Below are 26205 nucleotides of genomic sequence, written 5' to 3'. Positions count from 1 at the left end.
CAGAGAAATGGATATTCTTTATTTCATATACTATCTCTAAGATATGGATAAATACATCTATATGGTCTATAAATTTCAGCCCCTATTAGCACAGGAATGGTGGATTTGTTATTTACTTCTTAGTTCACCTAGTGATCCAGTTCTCATCTATACCACCCAGTTACAGACCACAACCTTTGAGGACCCAGTATAGGCTGAAATCATCCCACTCCATAGTGTCAAGAATGGGAATTTTAAAGAATAGGATGGACACCAGTAAGGGAAATACAGATAGGCTGGCACGTTATGCAAGCATTTAGAAGGAAGGTCAGCAAACTCTAGCATGGCTACTCTTAGATTTTGGCTCCCAGCTGTCCATTTTAATGTCTCCTTCACCCTCAGGCAAATTGGGAACTACTGCTACTATAAAGGCACATCTTTTTACTAGCTTTAAATCTTTTTACTAGCTTTAATTCTAACACAACTTTTAAAGAAATAACATTTGTTAAACTGATTTTTGTTATTAAAGCAATGTAGCTCTCTTAGAGAAAATTTGGAAAATATATAAAAGTTAAAAGGAGAAAATAACATGACTTGTACTTCATCTAATCAGATGACATTTAAATTTATACATATCCATATATATCTACACACAAGCGTATGTTGATGTGCATGCATTCTTTAAACTAAATGATTTCATGGAGAGATGCACACAGAAGAGTGCACAAACCATAACTGTGCAGCTTAATGAATTTTCACATAGTGAAAATACTTGTATGATCACTATTCAGAACAAGAAACAGAAATTAATTAGCACTCCAGAAGCCCAGCCTTACAATCATGCCAGTTTCTACTCTACCTTCTTCACAAAAGTCATCCCTATCCTGACTTCTATCACAATGGAGTATTTCTGCCAATCTTTGAAATTTATATATTTGGAATCATGTAGTGTGTACTGTGTTGTGTCTGACTTCGTACACTCAGCCTTACATTCATGAAATTCATTGAGGTGAATGTAGTCTGTACATTCTTAGTATCACATGTTATTCCATTATGTGCAAAAAACACAATCTATTATATAAACATTTACTATTGGTGGGCATTCAGGTTGTTTCCCGGCTTTGACTAAACAACACTGTTCTGCTTGTCTTTGACATTTCTTTAAATAAAATTTTATTGGGAGTTTTAAATACAGAAATATATACAAATCATACTGAATAGCTGTATAAATTTTCACAAAATAAGCCCATCAATGTAGCTAGTACACAAATAAAGAAATAAGCCATTATCAATACCCAAGAATTCTCTGCTATGCCTGGTAATATTTTTAATGACCACTAGACATTATATATGAAAAATTATAAAGGCTTGGAATAAAATTATATTGCTCAAAAGAAGATTTAATATATGTCTGTTAAAATAAGGACAGATCACCTTAATCCAACCAAAATTTGACTATTGAGTTTTTTTTTTTCTTTTTTCTTTTGTGGTATGCGGGCCTCTCACTGTTGTGGCCTCTCCCGTTGCGGAGCACAGGCTCTAGACACGCAGGCTTAGCGGCCATGGCTCACGGGCCTAGCCACTCTGCGGCATATGGGATCTTCCCAGACCAGGGGACGAACCCATGTCCCCTGCATTGGCAGTCGGACTCTCAACCACTGCGCCACCAGGGAAGCCCTTGACTATTGAGTTTTAATCTGAGTAAGGCCTGGTCTAGACCTTATGCAGCATTACTCATAGAGTATAGAACTTCAGTGATCCCAAGAAAGCATGTGCTATATTCAGTCTTTGATTAGACAGAGCAGTTTCCAGCTTGTGTCACGTATGAAGATGTTCCTTGATTTTGCAACAGAAAGGATGGGGTGTTTACCAGGACTTCTCCTCCTTAGTAGCTAGGAAGTCCAGTTTTTGACCCCTCGGGCCCATGAACGCTGCAAAATTTCTTCAGGTTCACTTCCTCTAAGTCACTTCTTTATGCTCAGCTTTTTAGCCTCTCACCCCATGTCACTTATAGATTAGGACAAATCCTGTTTGTCTTTTTTAAAAAGAAAGTTAAGTAATTCTCTCATGACGGTACCATCCTGCTTTTCCTCCTACTTTTTATTTGCATGTTATTAAATATTTAATATCATAGCATCATGGATTTTTCATTTTCCAGCCAAGAATACTTTTGTTCTCTAATTTTCTCTCAACCTTCTGTGATCTGCCCCTCACTGTGACAGAGCTGGGTGGAGGGCATGTACTGTACTCAGGCTTTGATTAGACAGAGCATTTTCCAGCTTGAGTCATGTATGAAGACGTTCCTTGATTATGCAAAAGTCATTGACCTACATTATGTTCTCGAGTTGCAGCAGGCTAGGGATTTTACCTTTTAACCAGGTAGCACGTACTACTGGTAGGATTACCCACTTACCATTTCCTTAAGCTGTATAACCAAAAGGTTGTGTGTGTGTGTGTGTGTGTGTGTGTGTGTGTGTTTTATGATTAGTGGTGTATGGTCCTCAAACTCTTGGTTTAGATGTGAACCTAGAAAATTACTAATATATTATTTTCTGGTAGTATTTGCTTACCTGAAAATACCCATTTGACATACCACGCTATTTTATAGTGTGCTAGTTATATTTTTAAACAGTACAACATATAAGTGGTAAAAACTGCAGAAATGTTACATTTCAGAGAAAAAGGGGTACAAGTATCTATAAACAAAAACCTACCACCCACAAAATGTGAACAAGATAAAGGTAAAACACTTTCTAAAAGTAAGCCTCCAGGAAATATTTGACATTTTCAAGAAGATGTTTGCCCTTTAATATCATTTGTTTTTTCCATCTGTTTTTTGAGGTGTTTGAAAATTGCGAGATTCCTCTTTTTTTTTCTTGTCTTTTTTGGAAAGCTAAGGAATAGGAATAGTAATGAGATGACTTTCAGATAGACAAATGCCAGTATGACTAATTAACTGACATCGAAATAAAAATAACTCCTCTCACATCTAATCCCCCCCCTATTTTTTTTTTCTTTAAGACCTCAACTGCCACGGTAAATGTGGTGGTGACAGATGTCAATGACAATGATCCAGTGTTTGATCCCTATCTGCTCAGAAATCTATCAGTGGTGGAAGAAGAAGCCAATGCGTTTGTGGGTCGAATATGGGTAAGTGGAGTATTTATGTGTATCTTAAATGTATTTTTTAAAAGTGAGTAATTTTCTTACCTTTTAATTTGAAAAGAGATTTAGCTAATGCCATGTGTTAAATGATAAAGCATCAGAATTATCTGAAAGCAATAAGCAAAATCACTTGGGTATAAGACAAGATGGTAATAAAGTGCATTCATTGTTGATCACTGTGCTGGATAACCTTCAAGATTTTTTTTTTTTATAAATCATATTGTGTCCATATGGATTTACGTTAAGTTCGTTGATTTATATTTTATGACCATTGTATAATTTAAACACTGATTCATTTGAGAGCATTATTTTCTTATTTAATATATATTTTTACTTTCTGGAATTACAATAAAATATTTTTAGAGAAGTATGTAATTATCTATACCATTAAGCATAAATTTGGAAACACATACCTCAAAACACAAATTCTTAGGTGTAATGTCATTTGCTTGTGTAAACATATCTTTAGCATCTCCTGTGTACCTTATATTTCAGTTGCATCCCTGTCCAACATACTCAACATTCATTTCTAGGCATGCTCTCTTAATTCCTAACTGGAAATATTAGCCAGTTTCTGTTACTCTTTTCATGAATAATCCCATTTTTCTTAAATCAGAGACAATACTTTTTTCAATTAGGCCATGCCTGGTCTTGAACATAGTGGTCTAGAAACCATAAGATGAGGGAAATTTTTGAGGAATGTACATATATCTTGAAGTGTTGACCTCAGATGATGCATCTATGTGGCCTCCAGGCAAGGAAAGAATCCTCCAGCAAGAGTGAGTCAACCTGGTACCTCAAGTCCAGGTTTCAGGGTCCTACATCTTTCCTGTTAAGGCCTGGAATTTTAAATAAGAGGTTTGCCGGTGCTTTGCAGTAAATCTTCTCTACAATTCAACTACTATTACAATCAAACAAAGGGTCTGTTTTTCAGTTCAATCCTCTCTCTGGCTTTAAAAGAGGAGGGTTTCTTTAAATGCTGTCAGCGAGACCCCTCTGACTTGAGCTTGAGCTCATCAGTTTTTTTCCTGAGAGCACTGACAATACTTGCAACAACTGTTAACTCTATAGTCATTGTCATTATCATTGTCACTATCTTTCTCAAATCCTGGATAAATTGATAAAATATACATCCCCTTATACCTTTTTAGCATCCCAATTCACCACAAGAGAGAGTCTTGTAATTATTCTGTTACAACATGCCAAGTGGTCTTGATGCCATGTGGCCAGCAAGACATTCAACTCCAGAACCACACAGTACCTCTGGTATCAAAAGTTTTACTGTAGATTCTACAAGAAAAAACCTGGCGACAAAAGAGTCAGGTATAAATAGTTTTTCTGGGAAGTTAAAGTAATACTAATAGGGAAGTGAGGAAGTGATGCAGAGAAGAGAAGGCAGACAATAAAGGGATTGCAGTTAACCAGCTGTCCTTAAGAGAAGTGGAGCTTAATCTGAAGGGCAAATTCTGGGAAGTGACACAAAATACATTCCCCAGAATTAATGATCCTGAAAAGTGATGGAACTGGTAAATTCACACACTAACACCTGAGAGTTCTTGGTCAGCGATGCTGTGGCTGAGGGCACATTTTCAGCACTTCCTACCTCCAAGCAAGCATCCAGCTCTCTGCAATTCTGATATAAGGGCTTTCAGTGAGACTGCAGTTACTAGCAGTTGGAAGTTGGCCAGAAACTATACATGCTCTGAGGGACATGCATGGGGCACTGACAGTTTCTGTTACACCAAGCAAAGAAGGTGATTAAATCTGTAAGAGGGGCATGTTCTGAAAACAGAGAAAGGGGGCAATGTTGAAGCTGATTCATGAAGTATGAATACTGGTGAGAAGGAAGTTGAAAGGGGTTAGAAACTGTCTAAGGAAAGTTGATTGCATGGATAAAAGCATAGACAAATGACAGCATGTGACATGTCATAATTACATTAAATAAGATGTGCCACATCATAAATGTTTCTCTTTGTAGAAGGTGCTGGGGGGACCTTTAGAGGGTCTGAGGTGCTGGTATCATTAGATTTTTATTTTGTAAAGATTGCTGCTAAGTAGATTGTAATGGAAGATTATAAATCCAGAAAGCTGAATTAGAAGGCAATTATAATAGCCCAGCTGAAATCCATGGCTGTACATTCCAAACCAGTCTAACAGCTCTCCCCTTTCGCCGTGGGTGTGTTTTTGTTATTAATTTTGAGGTGTACCTTTGAACACTGGGATCTCTGAAACTACTAGGTCTGTAGAACTATACTTGTGAAGGTAACTTGCTTGCAGCTTTAACAATAAGAAACTCTTCCCAAATAAAACTTGTTTTCGGAAAAAAAAAAACTTGAACTAATGTAATAGTTTAATCATAATGATAGTTAAATTATATTACAGTTGTCACTCTAGGATGCCACTTTGATGACAACTGAAAATTATTTTAATTATATCTATCAAGTATTCAGATAAAATAAAGAGGTATTGGAAATTTAGGAAAATTATCTTTCCCATTTCTTTTAATTTACTTAGCATTGGAGACATAAAACCCATAGGGAATATGCAGGTCATAACACATACATAGACATTAGCATGCTGATTGAGTTTTAGTTTTATTTTTCCTTTCTCTTAACCTATCTTTGCCACTTTTCCTAGTGATTCTTTGTCTTTGAAAGAATTACAGCATTAACTTTTATTTATTGTCTGCTGGTGCTTAAATTTGATGAGAAACATTCTCTATAATTTCTCAGCATTAAAAATTGAAATATAGACGTTAGCACTCACAGTTTGATAAAGGAATAATTGTCCTGGTCTTTAGGCAATAACATGTTTTCATAAAAACCAAAATGAGTTTGAAAGTACAAAGGAGAAGGAAAACATCCGAAGCAGTCGCATCCCACTGATTCAGCACAGTTCCAGTTCATAGAATGGAAGTTCGATGCATCACAATGGTCTCCTATTGCTACCTAATGATAACTATATAATACATTAATTTCACTAAATGACTCATGCTCTACTTATAAAATTTAATTTTAACTGTCACCAAAAGCTATTAAGACACACTTAAAACCAAAATATGTATGGTTAGTTGTTGTATTCAATTTGAGTTACCAACTTCGCGTTTTTGTTCTAATGATGTTTTAGTACAAGTAAACCAATATTTGAATTCAAATGCTGAAGGAACCGTGTATTTCCTTTTTATTTATTAAGGTAGTGTTGTAGTATCAAACTTTACTTACTAGGTAATACTTCTGAAGCAATATTTCTGGATTATACAGAGCCAAAAGTTTTATTAGCATATTAAAAATGAACTTAAAAAAATTTGAAGTATAGTTGATTTACAGTGTTGCGTTAGTTTCAGGTATACAGTAAAGTGATATGGTTATGCATATATATATTCTCAGATTATTTTTGTAATACGGGCAGAGTGGGCACACAGCCATTAGTATTATATATGACCATTAACACGTGACCCTTCGCGTGGTTAGAGGTCCCGCTCAGTCAGCCTCGTTGTGGTCTTCTGGGCAGAATGCGGTGAGAGGCAGTTGGAGGCCTTCTCCCCAGGGCCCTCCAGGCCCTGCAGCCTTAGGCCACTGGGTGAGCTGGGGGCCCAGGGACAGGCTGAGGGCTGTGTCCTGCAGAGCTCCAGAGCCGTCGCCAGGGCTGCCCACTGGCCAGGCCCAGGCCTTGAAGCAGCTGCGAACCTCTCCCCCACCCCGGCTTTCGTGACATAATGGTGGCAGTGGTCTCCATGGGCCATAGTCTGTGGAGGCCTCAGCAACTGGACTACATGGACACTGCCACTAAGGTAGCAGCTTCAACTAGCTTCAGTCTCTCCATTCAAATTCAAAAATTGGTACAGCTTAGTTCAGTTGTCTACCCCTAGGAGGTGGCCAGAGGTCAGGGTTCAATAACATTTTCCCTTATAGTTTATTACAAAATATTGGGTATAGTTCCCTGTGCTATACAGTAGGTCCTTGTTGGTTATCTATTTTAGATATAATAGTGTGTTTATGTTAATCCCGAACCCCTAATTTATCTGCCCCCCTTTTCCCTTTGGTAACTATAGCTTGTTTTCTATGTCTATGGATCTGTTTCTGTTTTGTAAGATATCATATATTTGTCGTTCTCTGCCTTACTTCACTTAGTGTGATCATCTCTAGGTCCATCCATATTGCTGCAAATGGCATTATTTCATTCTTTTTTATGGTTGAGTAATAGTCTGGCTAAACTTGTTTTTTAATGTAGAAGTTACTATACACAGATATAGTATACCACACTTAAATTTGAGAATCTTTTCCATATTCTCAAAACACAAGCAGTAGCAGTATAGTTGGGGGAAATATGTATATAGAATAAAATCTAGCAAACACAGTAAGAATAGATTGTGTCTCTATGTCAAATGTCAAATGTGTCATACTGATTATTTACTAAAAGGAATGAAAAACACCACAGAGGACTAAGGTGGCTCTGTCAGGATTCATGGGGAAAATGTATCATCTTCAGTAACTTAACAAATTAGTAAAATTCTAGGTTAAAAAAAAAAAAAAGAAATAGATATACCAGGTGGATGTGATGCAAGACATAATTGAGCCGAAAAGGCAATTTGAGAAAAAGTCAATTGTCTGTCAATTATGGAAGATTTGCTTAGAGAAGTTCTAGAAAATTGGTTAATACATGTTGAGTTCAGATGGGGAAGGCCAGGAAGGCCTAATGAAATAGCCACTAATAAAAAGACTTTACTTGTCAGTGTAATGTTTTGTTCAGTACCCTTCACAGTATTTCACAGGAGATAAAAAATCATGATGTGATTTTTTCAATATGGTGTGTGTCATTTTCATTTGTTTTCTCAACTAATGTCTCATAGATTCAATCTTGAGTCTGGGTTGGAGAGTGAGGGGAAGATAAAGGAAGATCTTTTAATAAACACAGTCTTAGATACAGGGTCACAAGAGAACTTCTTTGTACTTTCTAACAGAGTCTAGCTTATCAAGGAGAATGAGAGGGCATTTTTACTTAGGCACACTTGCTGCTGTAGGTGCTTCAGCGCATCACTCTGTGTGCATGTTTCAGGTCAGTGGATACTGAAGGAAGAGCAGCAGAGAGAAACCTTGGAGCTCATATCAAAGGTGTCTAGCCTTCACGATAGCATCTCTTGGAGGAGTTTCTTAGGGGCCAGAATACTTTTTCAGTTCTTCATCTCAGTTTTCAGAGTAGCCCTGGGCATGCATGCGTGCACAGATTCATCAGAGAAGGCATATTTGGAAACAACACTGCCTGTTAAGGTTAAAACAGGTTCTTAGCATTATATACAATACAGAATGAACCTCTCCCCAGCAAACTTCCAATTAATACCTTGTAGAATTTCTTATGCTGAACTGACTTCTTTTAGCTCTAAGCAACAAAAATAGAGCTCTGAGTCAACAAAATGTTCTTCTAGTTCTAAAACAAGACAGACTGAATTTATTTAACCTGAAACAGAAATGTATTCCCATTGTGAGATCTGCATGCTAAATCTCAGCTGAGATGAAGTGGTAGTGATTCAGTTTTAAACCCTTAAAGCAGTTTTAAAATCATTAGTAAACTGCAGTGTTTAGAAGGGTAGTGATGGTGCCATTTTAAAAAGAAATTGATATCTCCTTCAACTATACAATTTAATATTAAACAAAATAAATCTGAGCCTCAGTGGTTTGTCTCTGATTAACGTAGTTGTCGTCTCCCTGTGTGGGGTTCTAAAAATGAAATGAAGGTGGGGAGCTTTACGGTGTTTTATTTAGCTTTTGTAGCTCAGCATGATGTTCAACAGTGCCTAAAACTATAATACTACTTTTTTAAGTGGGCCACAAGTGTGGATTTTTATGGGTTCTCTTGTCAAATCAAACTATATAATGCAAAAACTGTGCTCAGTCAAGTAAAGAAACCCACACAATTTGAAAACTTAATGATGTCCATTTTAATGCTGCTACCTAAAAATATTTATAATGGAGATTTATCTATTGCTTGTGAGTATTTTTGAAGCTTGGTGATCTTTCAGATACTCAATTAGTGGTTTATAAATAGATTAGAAAATTTTATGCATATATTTTTATAATATTTACTTGGGATATATCCTTTCGCCAGTTTTTAGTCTTACTATCAGCTATTATAATAGATACATGTACGTGTGCATATGTGTGTGTGTGTATAAATATTCACAGTTGTATAATCCCAGATGCATAATGAATGATATCCATCCTCAACCCCGTAGTAACTCATGACCTCTTTATTGCTAAATGTCATCTTTATCTGAATAACCTCACTGCTGCATTTGAGATGGATCTCACACTCTCCTTTATGAGACTCTACTACCTGTTTGCTCCTGGTTTTCATGTTTAAGCATGTCTGATTCTTTCTGTCTTCCCTTTATCTGTTTCTTCATAAACCTTCTTTAAAAAATATTGTATTGGTCCTTTTCCTCCTAGTTCTATTGAGGTAAAACTGGCATACAAAAAGGGACAGATAATTAATGTATGCGATTTGGTGACTTTCAGTTGGGAAATATACATGTACACTTGTGTTACCATCACCACAATCAGGGTAATAACCATATTCATCACCTCCAAAACAAACTCTGGATATTGGAACTGTCTTCTCATTTGTTTTAATTCTACACATTTTGGGGGGAAATTCCACGGACATTAAAAACCACTGTTTTAATTACACTTGGATGCTGATGTCTTCCACAGCTATATCTATAACTGCTTCTGCTCCTTCAGCCTACAGCCTCAAATAGACATTTATCTGTAAAACAAACCCGCCTGAATGTCCTAGAGGCACCTCAAATTCAACATGTTTAAGATTGAACCCTTATTTTCATCTTCCTCAGAAGGGGCTTCTTCTCCTGAATTCTGCCTCTCAGTTTATTATTCCCAAGCCAAACTGGAGAGGCATCTCAGTCTTCTCTTTCTCCCTCACTGTCCGTGTCCAGTCAATCACCAATCTTGATAATTTTACATGCTTCAAATAGTTTTCAAATTTTCTCCTCTCTCCAAAACAACAACAGTCAGGCTCTCATTATATGTCTCCTGACCTATTGTTACAACCTCCTAATACATTATCCTGTCATTAATCTTAACAAACCTCATACTTATCCTTAATGTAACTCCTGGGGATGTCTCTAACAAACATAGTTCAGTAGTAGAAAGTAACCCTCAATGCAGCAACCAAGGCACACTTCCCATTACTGCTTTTACAACTTCACCTCCAGGAACACTAACCTGCTTGAGATTACTAATGCATGTTCTCAGAACTCTCCCATGTCTGTTTGCCTCTGCTCATGCCCTCTGCCCTCATTTCTTCATTCTCCATTTTTTATTTAGATAGCTCATCCTTGAAAATTTTAGTCAAACATAATCTTTTCCAGAAAAGCTTTTTCTGAACTTTCCTATGTCCTAAATGGCCCATCTCACACTGTGCACAACTTTTTGGTAGTGCTTATCAAAGTCTATTGAAAGTTTCCATTTACTCAAATTTCTTGAAAGCAGAGACTGTGTCATATTGATCCTAGAAACCTTACTACCCAGCCCAATATTTGGGTCTTATAAGATGCTAAATTAAATTAGACCTAATGGATTAAAATGATCTGAAAGTACATTTTTCCACTGAAGATTCATGAACGTTGTAGAAAGAGAAATATATGTCAACAACTAAAATACCTGTTTGGCTTACCTCACACACATACGTGCAAGTAAATAAGTAGTCTTGATAAATGGAGAAAAACTGTTGACACTGGAAATCTCTCTACTTTTAGAATTGCCACATGTAGAATAGTATATATAGGGTTGATTTAAAAAGCAGTATTGGAGACCTTCAAGATGGCGGAAGAGTAAGACGTGGAGATCACCTTCCTCCCCACAGATACATCAGAAATACATCTACATGTGGAACAACCCCTACAGAACACCTACTGAAGGCTGGCAGAAGACCTCAGACTTCCCAAAAGGCAAGAAACTCCCCATGTACCTGGGTAGGTACAAAAGAAAAAAGACAAAAGGATAGAGACAGCACCTGCACCAGTGGGAGGGAGCTGTGAAAGAGGGAAGTTTTCCACACACTAGGAAGCCCCTTCGCGGGCGGAAATGGTGGGTGGCGGGCACCCTGAGAGGCTTGTCTGCTCCCCTCCAGGTCGGGTGGGGGCTGGGAGCTGAGGCTCAGGCTTCGGAGGTCAGATCCCAGGGAGAGGACTGGGGTTGGCTGCGTGAACACAGCCTGAATGGGGCTAGTGCACAACAGCTAGCAGGGAGGGAGTCCGGGAAAATGTCTGAAACTCCCTATGAGGCAAGAGACTTTTTCTTGCCTCTTTGTTTTGTGGTGCGCGAGGAGAGGGGATTAAGAGCTCTGCTTAAAGGAGCTCCAGAGATGGGCGCAAGTCGCGGCTAACAGCGCAGACCCCAGAGATGGGCATGAGATGCTAAGGCTGCTGCTGCCGCCACCAAGAAGACTGTGTGCAAGTACAGGTCACTATCCATGCCTCCCCTCCAGGGAACCTGTGCAGCGCGCCACTGCCAGGGACCCGTGATCCAGGGACAACTTCCCCGAGAGAACACAAGGCGCGCCTCAGGCTGGTGCAATGTCATGCTGGCCTGTGCCGTCGCAGTCACGCCCCTCATCTGTACCCCTCCGTCCCTGCGGCCTGAGTGAGCCAGAGCCGCCAAATCAGCTGCTCCTTTAACCCTGTCCTGTCTGAGCGAGGAACAGACGCCCTGTGGCGACCTACATGCAGAGGCTGGGCCAAATCCAAAGCTGAACCCCGGGAGCTGTGCGAACAAAGAAGAGAAAGGGAAATCTCTCCCAGCAGCATCAGGAACAGCAGATACAATCTCCACAATCAACTTGATGTTCCCTGCATCTGTGGGATACCTGAATAGACAACGAATCATCCCAAATTGAGGTGGTGGACTTTAGGAGCAACGATATATATATATTTTTCCTTTTTCCCTTTTGTGAGTGTGTATGTGTATGCTTGTGTGTGTGATTCTGTCTGTATAGCTTTGCTTTTACCATTTGTCCTAGGCTTCTGTCGGGTTTTTTGGGGTTTTTTTTAGTATACTTTTTAGTGCTTATTTTCATTGGTGGATTTGTTTTTTGGTTTGGTTGCTCTCTTCTTTCTGTATTTTTTTTTTTTTTTTGTGGTACACGGGCCCCTCACTGTTGTGGCCTCTCCCGTTGTGGAGCACAGGCTCCGGACGCGCAGGCTCAGTGGCCATGGCTCATGGGCGCAGCTGCTCCATGGCATGTGGGATCTTCCCGGACGGGGGCACGAACCCGTGTTCCCTGCATCGGCAGGCGGACTCTCAACCACTGCGCCACCAGGGAAGCCCTATATTTCTTTTTTTTAATTTGTTCATTTTTAATAATTATTTTTTATTTTAAAAACTTTATTTTATTTCATTTATTTATTTTTCTTTCTTTCTTTCTTTTCTTCTCCCTTTTATTCTGAGCTATGTGGATGACAGGGTCTTGGTGCTCCGGCTGGGTGTCAGGCCTGTGCCTATGAGGTGGGAGAGTCGAGTTCAGGACATTGGTCCACCAGAGACCTCCCAGCTCCATGTAATATCAAACGGCAAAAATCTCCCAGAGATCTCCATCTCAACGCCAAGACCTAGCTCCACTCAACAACCAGCAAGCTACAGTGCTGGACACCCTATGCCAAACAACTATCAAGACAGGAACACACCACCACCCATTAGCAGAGAGGCTGCCGAAAATCATAATAAGGTCACAGACACCCCAAAATACACCACCAGATGAGAACATGAACACCAGAAAGACAAGATCCAGCCTAGAACACAGGCACTAGTCTCCTCCACAAGGAAGCCTACACAATGCACTGAAACAAACTTAGCCACTGGGGGCAGACACCAAAAACAACAGAAACTATGAACCTGCAGCCTGAGAAAAGGAGACCCCCAAACACAGTAAGTTAAGAAAAATGAGAAGACAGAGAAACATACAGCAGATGAAGGAGCAAGGTAAAAACCAACCATACCAAACAAATGAAGAGGAAATAGGCAGTCTACCTGAAGAAGAATTCAGAGTAATGACAGTAAAGACGATCTAAAATCTTGGAAATAGAATGGAGAAAATACAAGAAATGTTTAACAAGGACCTAGAAGAACTAAAGAGCAAACAGACAATAATGAACAACACAATAAATGAAATTATAAATTCTCTAGAAGGAATCAATAGCAGAATAACTGAGGCAGAAGAACGGATAAGTGACCTGGAAGATAAAATAGTGGAAATAACTACTACAGAGCAGAATAAAGAAAAAAGAACGAAAAGAATTGAGGACAGTCTCAGAGACCTATGGGACAACATTAAACACACCAACATTGGAATTATAGGGGTCCCAGAAGAAGAGGAAAAAAGAGGGACTGAGAAAATATTTGAAGAGATTATAGTTGAAAATTTCCCTAATATGGTAAAGGAAATAGTTAATCAAGTCCAGGAAGCACAGAGAGTCCCATACAGGATAAATCCAAGGAGAAACATGCCAAGACACATATAAGTCAAACTATAAAAAATTAAATACAAAGAAAAAAATATTACAAGCAGCAAGGGAAAAACAACAAATAACATCAAAGGAATCCCCATAAGGTTAACAGCTGATCTTTCAGCAGAAGATCTACAAGCCAGAAGGGAGTGGCAGGTCATATTTAAAGTGATGAAAGGGGAAAAGCTACCACCAAAATTACTCTACCCCTCAAGGATTTCAGCTGATTCGACCGAGAAATTAAAATCTTTACAGACGAGCAAGAGCGAAGAGAATTCAGCATCACCAAGCCAGCTTTACAACAAGTGCTAAAGGAACTTCTCTAGGCAGGAAACACAAGAGAAGGAAAAGACGTACAACAACAAACCCGAAACAATTAAGAAAATGGTAATAGGAACATACATATCGATAATTAACTTAAATGTAAAAGGATTAAATCCTCCAACCAAAAGACATAGACTGGCTAAATGGATACAAAAACAAGACCCATATTTATGCTGTCTACAGCAGACTGACTTCTGACCTAGGGACATGTACAGCATGAAAGTGAGGGGATGGAAAAAGATATTCCATGCTAATGGAAATCAAAAGAAAGCTGGGATAGCAATTCTCATATCAGACAAAATAGACTTTAAAATAAAGACTATTACACAAAACAAGCAAGGACACTACATAATGATCAAGTGATCAATCCAAGAAGAAGATATAACACTTGTAAATATTTATGTACCCAGCATAGGAGCACCTCAATATATCAGGCAAATGCTAACAGCCATAAAAGGGGAAATCGACAGTAACACAATCATAGTAGGGGAGTTTTAACACCCCACTTTCACCAACGGACAGATCATTAAAATGAAAATAAATAAGGAAACACAATATTTACATAATACATTAAACAAGATGGACTTAATTGATATTTATAGGACATTCCATCCAAAAACAACAGGATACACTTTCTTCTCAAGTGCTCATAGAACATTTTCCATGATAGGTCATATCTTGGGTCACAAATCAAGCCTTGGTAAATTTAAGAAAATTGAAATTGTATCTAGTATCTTTTCTGACCACAACGCTATGAGACTAGATACCAGTTACAGCAAAAAATCTGTAAAAAATACAAATACATGGAGGCTAAACAATACACTACTTAACCAAGAGATCACTGAAGAAATCAAAGAGGAAATCAGAAAATACCTAGAAACAAATGACAATGAAAACATGATGACCCAAAACCTATGGGATGCAGCAAAAGCAGTTCTAAGAGGGAAGTTTATAGCAATACAATCCTACCATAAGAAACAAGAAACATCTCAAATAAACAACCTAACCTTACACCTAAAGCAATTAGATAAAGAAGAACAAAGAAACCCCAAAGTTAGCAGAAGGAAAGAAATCATAAAGATCCGATCAGAAATAAATGAAAAAGAAATGAAGAAAACAATAGCAAAGATCAATAAATCTAAAAGCTGGTTCTTTGAGAAGATAAACAAAATTGATAAACCATTAGCCAGATTAATCAAGAAAAAAAGGGAGAAGACTCAAAAGAATTAGAAATGAAAAAGGCGAAGTAACACATGACACTGCAGAAATACAAAGGATCATGAGAGATTACTATAAGCAACTATATGCCAATAAAATGGACAACCTGGAAGAAATGGACAAATTCTTAGAAAAGCACAACCTTCTGAGACTGAACCAGGAAGAAACAGAAAATATGAACAGACCAATCACAAGCACTGAAATCGAAACTGTGATTAAAAACCTTCCAACAAAAACCCAGGACCAGATGGCTTCACGGGTGATTTCTATCAGATATTTAGAGAAGAGCTAACACCTATCCTTCTCAAACTCTTCCAAAATATAGCAGAGGGAGGAGCACTCCCAAACTCATTCTACAAGGCCACAATCAACCTGATACCAAAACCAGACAAAGATGTCACACAAAAAAACTTACAGGCCAGTATCACTGATGAACATAGATGGAAAAATCCTCAACAAAATACTAGCCAACAGAATCCAACAGCACATTAAAGGATTATATACCATTATCAAGTGAGGTTCATCCCAGGAATGCAAGGATTCTTCAGTATACACACATCAATCATTGTGATACAACATATTAACAAATTGAAGAATAAAAACCATATGATCATCTCAATAGATGAAGAAAAAGCTTTTGACAAAATTCAACACCAATTTATGATAAAAACCCTCCAGAAAGTAGGCATAGAGGGAATTTATCTCAACATAATAAAGGTCATATATGACAAACCCACAGCCAACAACGTTCTCAATGGTGAAAACCTGAAACCATTTCCAGTAAGATCAGTAATAAGACAAGGTTGTCCCCTCTCACCACTGTTATTCAACATTGTTTTGGAAGTATTAGCCACAGCAGTCAGAGAAGCAAAAGAAATAAAAGAATCCCAGTAGGAAAAGAAGAAGTAAAGCTGTCAGTGTTTGCAGATGCCATGATACTGTACATAGAGAATCCTAAAGACCCTACCAGAAAACTGCTAGAGCTAATCAATGAATTTAGTAAAGTAGCAGGATACACAATTAATGGACAGAAATCTCTTGCATTCCTATACCCTAATGATGAAAAGTCTGAAAGTGAAATTAAGGAAACATTCCCATTTACCACTGCAACAAAAAGAATAAAATACCTAGGAATAAACCTACTTAAGGAGACAAATGACCTGTATGCAGAAAACTATAGGACACTGATGAAAGAAATTAAAGATCATACAGACAGATGGAGAGATATACCATGTTCTTGGATTGGAGGAATCATCATTGTGAAAATGACTATACCACCTAAAGCAATCTACAGGTTCAATGAAATCCCTATCAAACTACCAGTGGCATTTTTCACAGAACTAGAGCAAAAAGTTTCATAATTTGTATGGACACACAAAAGACCCCGAATAACCAAAGCAATCTTGAGAATGAAAAATGGAGCTGGAGGAATCAGGCTCCCTGACTTCAGACTATACTACAAAGCTTTAGTAATCAAGACAGTCTGGTACTGGCACAAAAACAGAAATATAGATCAATGGAACAGGATAGAAAGTGCAGAGATAAACCCACGCACATATGGTCACCTTATTTTTGATAAAGGAGGCAATAATATCCAATGGCAAAACGACAGCCTCTTGAATAAGGGGTGCTGGGAAAACTGGACAGCTACATGTAAAAGAATGAAATTAGAACACCCCCTAACACCATACACAAAAAGAAACTCAAAATGAATTAGAGACCTAAATGTAAGACCAGACACTGTAGAACTGTTAGAGGAAAACATAGGCAGAGCACTCTGTGACATAAATCACAGCAAGATCCTTTTTGACCCACCTCCTAGAGAAATGGAAATAAAAACAAAAATTAAAAAATGGGACCTAATGAAACTTAAAAGCTTTTGCACAGCAAAAGAAACCATAAATGAGATGAAAAGACAACCCTCAGAAAGGGTGAAAATATTTGCAAACGAATCAACTGACAAAGGATTAATCTCCAAAATTTACAAGCAGCTCATGCAGCTCAATATCAAAAAAACCAAACAACCCAATCCAGAAATGGGTGGAAGACCTAAATAGGCATTTCTCCAAAGAAGATATACAGATTGCCAACAGAAATGAAAGAATGCTCAACATCATTAATCATTAGAGAAATGCAAATCAAAACTACAATGAGGTATCACCTCTAACCAGTCAGAATGGCCATCATCAAAAAATCTACAAATGATAAATGCTGGAGAGGTTGGGGAGAAGAAGGAACCCTCTTGCACTGTTGGTAGGAATGTAAATTGATACAGCCATTATGGAGAACAGTATGGAGGTTCCTTAAAAACTAAAAATAGAACTACCATACAACCCAGCAATCCCACTACTGGGCATATACCCTGAGAAAACCATAATTCAAAAAGAGACATGTATCACAATGTTCATTGCAGCACTATTTACAGTTGCCAGGACATGGAAGCAACCTAAGTGTCCATCGACAGATGAATAGATAAAGAAGATGTGACACACATATGCAATGGAATATTACTCAGCCATAAAAAGAAATGAAATTGAGTTATTTGTAGTGAGGTGGATAGACCTAGAGTCTGTCATACAGAGTGAAGTAAGTCAGAAGGAGAAAAACAAATATGTATGCTAACACATATATATATAGAATGTTAAAGAAAAAAAAATGGTTATGAAGAACCTAGGGACATGATGGGAATAAAGATGCAGATCTACTAGAGAATGGACTTGAGGACCTGAGGAGGGGGTAGGGTAAGCTGGGATGAATTGAGAGAGTGGCATGGAATTATATATACTACCAAATGTAAAATAGCTAGTGGGAAGCAGCCACGTAGCACAGGGGGATCAGCTGGGTGCTTTGTGACCATCTACAGGGGTGGGATAGGGAGGGTGGGAGGGAGGGAGACACAAGAGGGAAGAGATATGGGGATATATGTATATGTATAGCTGATTCACTTTGTTATAAAGCAGAAACTAACACACCATTGTAAAGGAATTATACTCCAATAAAGTTGTTAAAAAAGAAAAAGCACTATTAATGCAAAGAACAATTGAAATTTATATTTAGTATAGGACAATGTATTTACCACCTGAGAGAACAGGAAATGATAATGAGGGATATATCCAGGTGTAAGAAGATTACAAAGAGAAAAACAGTAACCAGCCTGTTCAGTCACACATTTGGAAATACGTTTTTCACTCACCCATTTAAAATATATACCATTTAAATTATTTAATATTTGCCTAAGAAGAAATACCCACCATTTTTTGCTTCACAAACCCCTGCTCTATTCATCTTGCTGTGCCTTTTAATGCTACATTACTTATTTATGAGATCCAACTTTATACAATTGTACTTCGGTTTTATAGACTGATGAGGATTCATGGCCTATTCACTTTAGTTGGATTCAGTTATCTTCCACAAACGGTATAGCTTACCACAGTTACTTATGCTGACTTTACAGCCTCACTGATGATGAAATTTGGCAATCAATTTTTACTTTTACAGGAAGAATTGCAACTGTTTCTGCAGCCTTTTATTAAGACCAAATCTTGTCCTTTAAACTTTAAGAAAAAATGTGTAATATATAGACATTGATTAAACATGAATGCACCATTTAATAAATTATTATAAAGTAAACATAAATGCAAGTATATCCCAAGTATATAATGCATCACCAGGAAAGCCCCCTGAGTGCTTCTTCCTAGTGCTAATCACTTTCCTCCACTTACAGTTAACCACTCTGACAGTTTCTTTCTTTCTATTGTAGATTTACCAACTAAATAAGCATCCATAAATAATATAGTTTACTTTTGTCTATTTTTAATGTGTATATACAGAATTACAGTGTATGTGTGTTTTAGTATGTGCCTTCTTTCATTCATCTTTATCTTTTTTAAGATTCAACCACATTTCTTCTGTTTATTCATGTATTTTATTTTCTATGTGTATCTATGCCACAATTCATTTTCACATTCCACTATTGATGAATATTTGAGTAGTTTCTAGTTTGGGGCTATTATAATCAATCCTGCTGTGAGTATTTTTATATGATTTCTCTTGGTGCACAGAGAATGTGCCTGAGTTTCTCTATAAGCATAGTTAACTTTATTGAAAATGTGAAATTGCTTTCCATAGTGACTGTTTCAAGAATTCTCTGAGTTAGTAATGGTCCCCATCTGCATTCTTGGTGTGTCAATCTTTCTAATTTAGATCAGTGTGATATAATTTTAGTGGTATCACATTGTGGTCTTGATCAGCATTTCCCTAATGAGATTGAACATTTCATATATTTATTTCAATTTTGTTTTTTCCAAAGTGCCTATGTAAATCTCTTATCCCTTTATCCAAAGGATTGCCAATGATTTTTCTTCTTGAGTGTTCTTTTTCATTGTTGGGAGATCGTTATATATTCAACATATTGCTCCCTCCTTGTTACATGTATTTCAAACATCTTCAATGTTCGGGCTTTCATTTCACTTCCTTAATGGTGTCTTTTGATACACAGAGATTTTAATTTTAAGATAACCAACTTTATTCATCATTTTTCAGTTGTGAATTGCCATCCTCAGATCATGAATATATTCTCCTATATTATTTTAAGATACTTTTTTGTTTTGTTATTTATATTGTCTGTCATCTGAATTTTATTTTTGTGTATGATGTGACATACAAGTCCACTTTCATTTTCTTTTATACAAATATTTATTTATTCTCTTTATATTTTATTTTAGGAGTGTTATAATTTCAGGTCTTATAAGTCTTTTTTTTTTTTTTTTTTTTTTTGTTTTCCAATAAAATTTTATTTACAAAACCGGCCAAGGACTAGATTTGACCTGCAGCCTGTAGTTTGCCATCCCCTGGTCTAGAACTGTTTAAAAACTGTAGAAATACTGTTTTTTAAAAGTTAGATTGCACTCCATATTAAGTCAGTTTCATCCTGGTACCTTTTTTTTTGTACTTAACTTTCCTTTTTTTTTTTTTTTTTTTTTAACATCTTTATTGGGGTATAATTGCTTTACAATGGTGTGTTAGTTTCTGCTTTATAACAAAGTGAATCAGTCATACATAAACATATGATCCCATATGTCTTCCCTGTTGCATCTCCCTCCCTCCCACCCTCCCCATCCCACCCCTCCAGGCTGTCACAAAGCACCGAGCCAATATCCCTGTGCCATGCGGCTGCTTCCCACTAGCTATCTACCTTACTGCGTTTGTTAGTGTGTATATGCCCATGACTCTCTCTCGCCCTGTCACAGCTCACCCTTCCCCCTCCCCATAACCTCAAGTCCGTTCTCTAAGAGGTCTGCGTCTTTATTCCTGCTTTACCCCTAGGTTCTTCATGACATTTTTTTCTTAAATTCCATATATATGTGTTAGCATACGGTATTTGTCTTTTTCTTTCTGACATACTTCACTCTGTATGACAGACTCTAGGTCTATCCACCTCATTACAAATAGCTCAATTTCGTTTCTTTTTATGGCTGAGTAATATTCCATTGTATATATGTGCCACATCTTCTTTATCCATTCATCCGATGACGGGCACTTAGGTTGTTTCCATCTCCGGGCTATTGTAAATAGAGCTGCAATGAACATTTTGGTACATGACTCTTTTTGAATTTTGGTTTTCTCAGGGTATATGCCCAGTAGTGGGATTGCTGGGTCATATGGTAGTTCTATTTGTAGTTTTTTAAGGAACCTCCATACTGTTCTCCATAGTGGCTGAACCAATTCACATTCCCACCAGCAGTGCAAGAGTGTTCCCTTTTCTCCACACCCTCTCCAGCATTTATTGTTTCTAGATTTTTTGATGATGGCCATTCTGACTGGTGTGAGATGATATCTCATTGTAGTTTTGATTTGCATTTCTCCAATGATTAATGATGTTGAGCATTCTTTCATGTGTTTGTTGGCAGTCTGTATATCTTCTTTGGAGAAATGTCTATTTAGGTCTTCTGCCCATTTTTGGATTGGGTTGTTTGTTTTCTTGTTATTGAGCTGCATGAGCTGCTTGTAAATTTTGGAGATTAATCCTTTGTCGGTTGCTTCATTTGCAAATATTTTCTCCCATTCTGAGGGTTGTCTTTTGGTCTTGTTTATGGTTTCCTTTGCTGTGCAAAAGCTTTGAAGTTTCATTAGGTCCCATTTGTTTATTTTTGTTTTTATTTCCATTACTCTAGGAGGTGGGTCAGAAAGGATCTTGCTTTGATTTATGTCATAGAGTGTTCTGCCTATGTTTTCCTCTAAGAGTTTGATAGTTTCTGGCCTTACATTTAGGTCTTTAATCCATTTTGAGCTTATTTTTGTGTATGGTGTTAGGGAGTGATCTAATCTCATACTTTTACATGTACCTGTCCAGTTTTCCCAGCACCACTTATTGAAGAGGCTGTCCTTTCTCCATTGTACATTACTGCCACCTTTATCAAAGATAAGGTGTCCATATGTGCATGAGTTTATCTCTGGGCTTTCTATCCTGTTCCATTGATCTATCTTTCTGTTTTTGTGCCAGTACCATACCGTCTTGATGACTGTAGCTTTGTAGTATAGTCTGAAGTCAGGGAGCCTGATTCCTCCAGTTCCTTCTTTCGTTCTCAAGATTGCTTTGGCTATTCGGGGTCTTTTGTGTTTCCATACAAATTGTGAAATTTTTTGTTCTAGTTCTGTGAAACATGCCAGTGGTAGTTTGATAGGGATTGCATTGAATCTATAGATTGCTTTGGGTAGTAGAGTCATTTTCACAATGTTGATTCTTCCAATCCAAGAACATGGTATATCTCTCCATCTATTTATATCATCTTTAATTTCTTTCATCAGTGTCTTATAATTTTCTGCATACAGGTCTTTTGTCTCCTTAGGTAGGTTTATTCCTAGATATTTTATTCTTTTTGTTGCAATGGTAAATGGGAGTGTTTTCTTGATTTCACTTTCAGATTTTTCATCTTTAGTATATAGGAATGCCAGAGATTTCTGTGCATTAATTTTGTATCCTGCCACTTTACCAAATTCATTGATTAGCTCTAGTAGTTTTCTGGTAGCATCTTTAGGGTTCTCTATGTATAGGATCATGTCATCTGCAAACAGTGACAGCTTTACTTCTTCTTTTCCAATTTGGATTCCTTTTATTTCCTTTTCTTCTCTGAGTGCTGTGGCTAAAACTTCCAAAACAATGTTGAATAATAGTGGTGAGAGTGGGCAACCTTGTCTTGTTCCTGATCTTAGTGGAAATGCTTTCAGTTTTTCACCATTGAGGATGATGTTTGCTGTGGGTTTGTCATATATGGCCTTTATTATGTTGAGGAAAGTTCCCTCTATGCCTACTTTCTGCAGGGTTTTTATCATAAATGGGTGTTGAATTTTGTCAAAAGCTTTCTCTGCATCTATTGAGATGATCATATGGTTTTTCTCCTTCAGTTTGTTAATATGGTTTATCACATTAATAGGTTTGCGTATATTGAAGAATCCTTGCATTCCTGGAATAAACCCCACTTGATCATGGTGTATGATCCTTTTAATGTGCTGTTGGATTCTGTTTGCTAGTATTTTGTTGAGGATTTTTGCATCTATGTTCATCAGTGATATTGGCCTGTAGTTTTCTTTCTTTGTGACATCCTTGTCTGGTTTTGGTATCAAGGTGATGGTGGCCTCGTAGAAGGAGTTAGGGAGTGGTCCTCCCTCTGCTATATTTTGGAAGAGTTTGAGAAGGATAGGTGTTAGCTCTTCTCTAAATGTTTGATAGAATTCGCCTGTGAAGCCATCTGGTCCTGGGCTTTTCTTTGTTGGAAGACTTTTAATCACAGTTTCAATTTCAGTGCTTGTGATTGGTCTGTTCATATTTTCTATTTCTTCCTGATTCAGTCTTGGCAGGTTGTGCATTTCTAAGAATTTGTCCATTTCTTCCAGATTGTCCATTTTATTGGCATAGAGTTGCTTGTAGTAATCTCTCATGATCTCTTTTATCTCTGCAGTGTCAGTTGTTACCTCTCCTTTTTCATTTCTAATTCTACTGATTTGAGTCTTCTCCCTTTTTTTCTTGATGAGTCTGGCTAGTGGTTTATCTATTTTGTTTATCTTCTCAAAGAACCAGCTTTTAGTTTTATTGATCTTTGCTATTGTTTCCTTCATTTCTTTTTCATTTATTTCTGATCTGATTTTTATGATTTCTTTCCTTCTGCTAGCTTTGGGGTTTTTTTGTTCTTCTTTCTCTAATTGCTTGAGGTGCAAGGTTAGGTTGTTTATTCGAGATGTTTCCTGCTTCTTAAGGTGGGCTTGTATTGCTATAAACTTCCCCCTTAGAACTGCTTTTGCTGCATCCCACAGGTTTTGGGTCGTTGTGTCTCCATTGTCATTTGTTTCTAGGTATTTTTTGATTTCCTCTTTGATTTCTTCAGTGATCTCTTCATTATTAAGTAGTGTATTGTTTAGCCTCCATGTGTTTGTATTTTTTACAGATCTTTCCCTGTAATTGATATCTAGTCTCATGGCGTTGTGGTCAGAAAAGATACTTGATACAATTTCAATTTTCTTAAATTTACCAAGGCTTGATTTGTGACCTAAGATATGATCTATCCTGGAGAATGTTCCATGAGCACTTGAGAAAAATGTGTATTCTGTTGTTTTTGGATGGAGTGTCCTATAAATATCAATTAAGTCCATCTTGTTTAATGTATCATTTAAAGCTTGTGTTTCCTTATTTATTTTCATTTTGGATGATCTGTCCATGGGTGAAAGTGGGGTGTTTAAGTCCCCTACTATGAATGTGTTACTGTCGATTTCCCCTTTTATGGCTGTTAGTATTTGCCTTATGTATTGAGGTGCTCCTATGTTGGGTGCATAAATATTTACAATTGTTATATCTTCTTCTTGGATCGATCCCTTGATCATTATGTAGTGTCCTTCTTTGTCTCTTTTAATAGTCCTTATTTTAAAGTCTATTTTGTCTGATATGAGAATTGCTACTCCAGCTTTCTTTTGGCTTCCATTTGCATGGAATATCTTTTTCCATCCCCTTACTTTCAGTCTGTATGTGTCTCTAGGTCTGAAGTGGGTCTCTTGTAGACAGCATATATAAGGGTCTTGTTTTTGTATCCATTCAGCTAATCTGTGTCTTTTGGTGGGAGCATTTAGTCCATTTACATTTAAGGTAATTATCGATATGTATGTTCCTATTCCCATTTTCTAAATTGTTTTGGGTTCGTTATTATAGGTCTTTTCCTTCTCTTGTGTTTCTTGCCTAGAGAAGATCCTTTAGCATTTGTTGTAAAGCTGGTTTGGTGGTGCTGAACTCTCTCAGGTTTTGCTTGTCTGTAAAGGTTTTAATTTCTCCATCAAATCTGAATGAGATCCTTGCTGGGTAGAGTAGTCTTGGCTGCATGTTTTTCTCCTTCATCACTTTCAGTATGTCCTGCCACTCCCTTCTGGCTTGTAGGGTTTCTGCTGAGAGATCAGCTGTTAACCTTATGGGGATTCCCTTATGTGTTATTTGTTGTTTTTCCCTTGCTGCTTTTAATATGCTTTCTTTGTATTTAATTTTTGACAGTTTGATTAATATGTGTCTTTGCGTGTTTCTCCTTGTATTTATCTTGTATGGGACTCTCTGTGCTTCCTGGACTTGATTAACTATTTCCTTTCCCATATTAGGGAAGTTTTCAACTATAATCTCTTCAAATATTTTCTCAGTCCCTTTCTTTTTCTCTTCTTCTTCTGGAACCCCTATAATTCGAATGTTGGTGCGTTTAATGTTGTCCCAGAGGTCTCTGAGAGTGTCCTCAGTTCTTTTCATTCTTTTTTCTTTATTCTGCTCTGCAGTAGTTATTTCCACTATTTTATCTTCCAGGTCACTTATCCGTTCTTCTGCCTCAGTTATTCTGCTATTGATCCCATCTAGAGTACTTTTAATTTCATTTATTGTGTTGTTCATCGTTGCTTGTTTCATCTTTAGTTCTTCTAGGTCCTTGTTAACTGATTCTTGCATTTTGTCCAATCTATTGTCCATTCTATCTCCAAGATTTCGGATCAACCTTACTATCATTATTCTGAATTCTCTTTCAGGTAGACTGCCTATTTCCTCTTCATTTGTTAGGTCTGGTGCATTTTTATCTTGCTCCTTTATCTGCTGTGTGTTTTTCTGTCTTCTCATTTTGCTTATCTTACTGTGTTTGGGGTCTCCTTTTTGCAGGCTGCAGGTTTGTAGTTCCTCCTGTTTTTGATGTCTGTCTCCAGTGGCTAAGGTTGGTTCAGTGGGTTGTGTAGGCTTCCTGGTGGAGGGGGCTAGTGCCTGTGTTGTGGTGGATGAGGCTGGATCTTGTCTCTCTAGTGGGCAGGTTCACGTCTGGTGGTGTGTTTGGGGGTGTCTGTGGACTTGTTATGATTTTAGGCAGCCTCTCTGCTAACGGGTGGGGTTGTGTTCCTGTTTTGCTAGTTGTTTGGCATAGGTTTTCCAGCACTGTGGCTTGCTGGTCGTTGAGTGAGGCTGGGTGCTAGTGTTAAGATGGAGGTCTCTGGGAGATTTTCGCCGTTTGATATTATGTGGAGCTGGGAGGTCTCTTGTTGATCAGTGTCCTGAAGTTGGCTGTCCTACCTCAGAGGCAGAGCCCTGCCTCCTGGCTGGAGCACCAAAAGCTTTTCATCCACAGGCTCAGGATAAAAGGGAGAAAAAGTAGAGGGAATTAGTAGAAGTATTAGGAAAGAAAGAAGGAAAGGAGGGTGGAAGGAAGGAAGAAAGAAAGAAGCAAAGAAGGAAAGAAGGCAAGAAGGAAAGAAAGGAGGGAGGGAGGGAGGGAGGAAGGAAGGAAGGAGGGAAAGAAGGAAAAAAGACAAAGAAAGAAGATACAGTAAAAATAAAATAAAGTATAATAAAGTTATTGAATTAAAAGCTTCTTATTTAGAAAAAAAAAAAAAAGGGACGGAAAGAACCTTAGGACAAATGTTGGGAGCAAAGCTATACAGACAAAATCTTACACAGAAGCATACACATACACCCTCACTAAAAGAGGTAAATGGGGAAAAATCCT

At 37.6% G+C, this 26205-nt stretch overlaps 1 protein-coding gene across 7 annotated transcripts in view; it reads left to right on the top strand.

The window, feature by feature from the left end:
• PCDH15 (protocadherin related 15) overlaps window positions 1-26205 on the top strand; it is a 1372333-nt gene that overhangs the window by 1135709 nt on the left and 210419 nt on the right. For all 7 annotated transcript variants that reach the window (XM_079899577.1, XM_079899579.1, XM_079899582.1 and 4 more), the window contains one exon: window positions 3001-3129. In XM_079899577.1, the coding sequence (XP_079755703.1) occupies window positions 3001-3129 (129 nt within the window). The remainder of the gene's footprint in view (window positions 1-3000; window positions 3130-26205) is intronic.

This window comes from Stenella coeruleoalba (genome assembly GCF_951394435.1).
Source record: "Stenella coeruleoalba genome assembly, chromosome: 16".
In the NCBI taxonomy this organism is placed as follows: Eukaryota; Metazoa; Chordata; class Mammalia; order Artiodactyla; family Delphinidae; genus Stenella; species Stenella coeruleoalba.
Note: the sequence above shows the minus strand (reverse complement) of the source record. Positions and strands in the feature narration are given on the sequence as shown.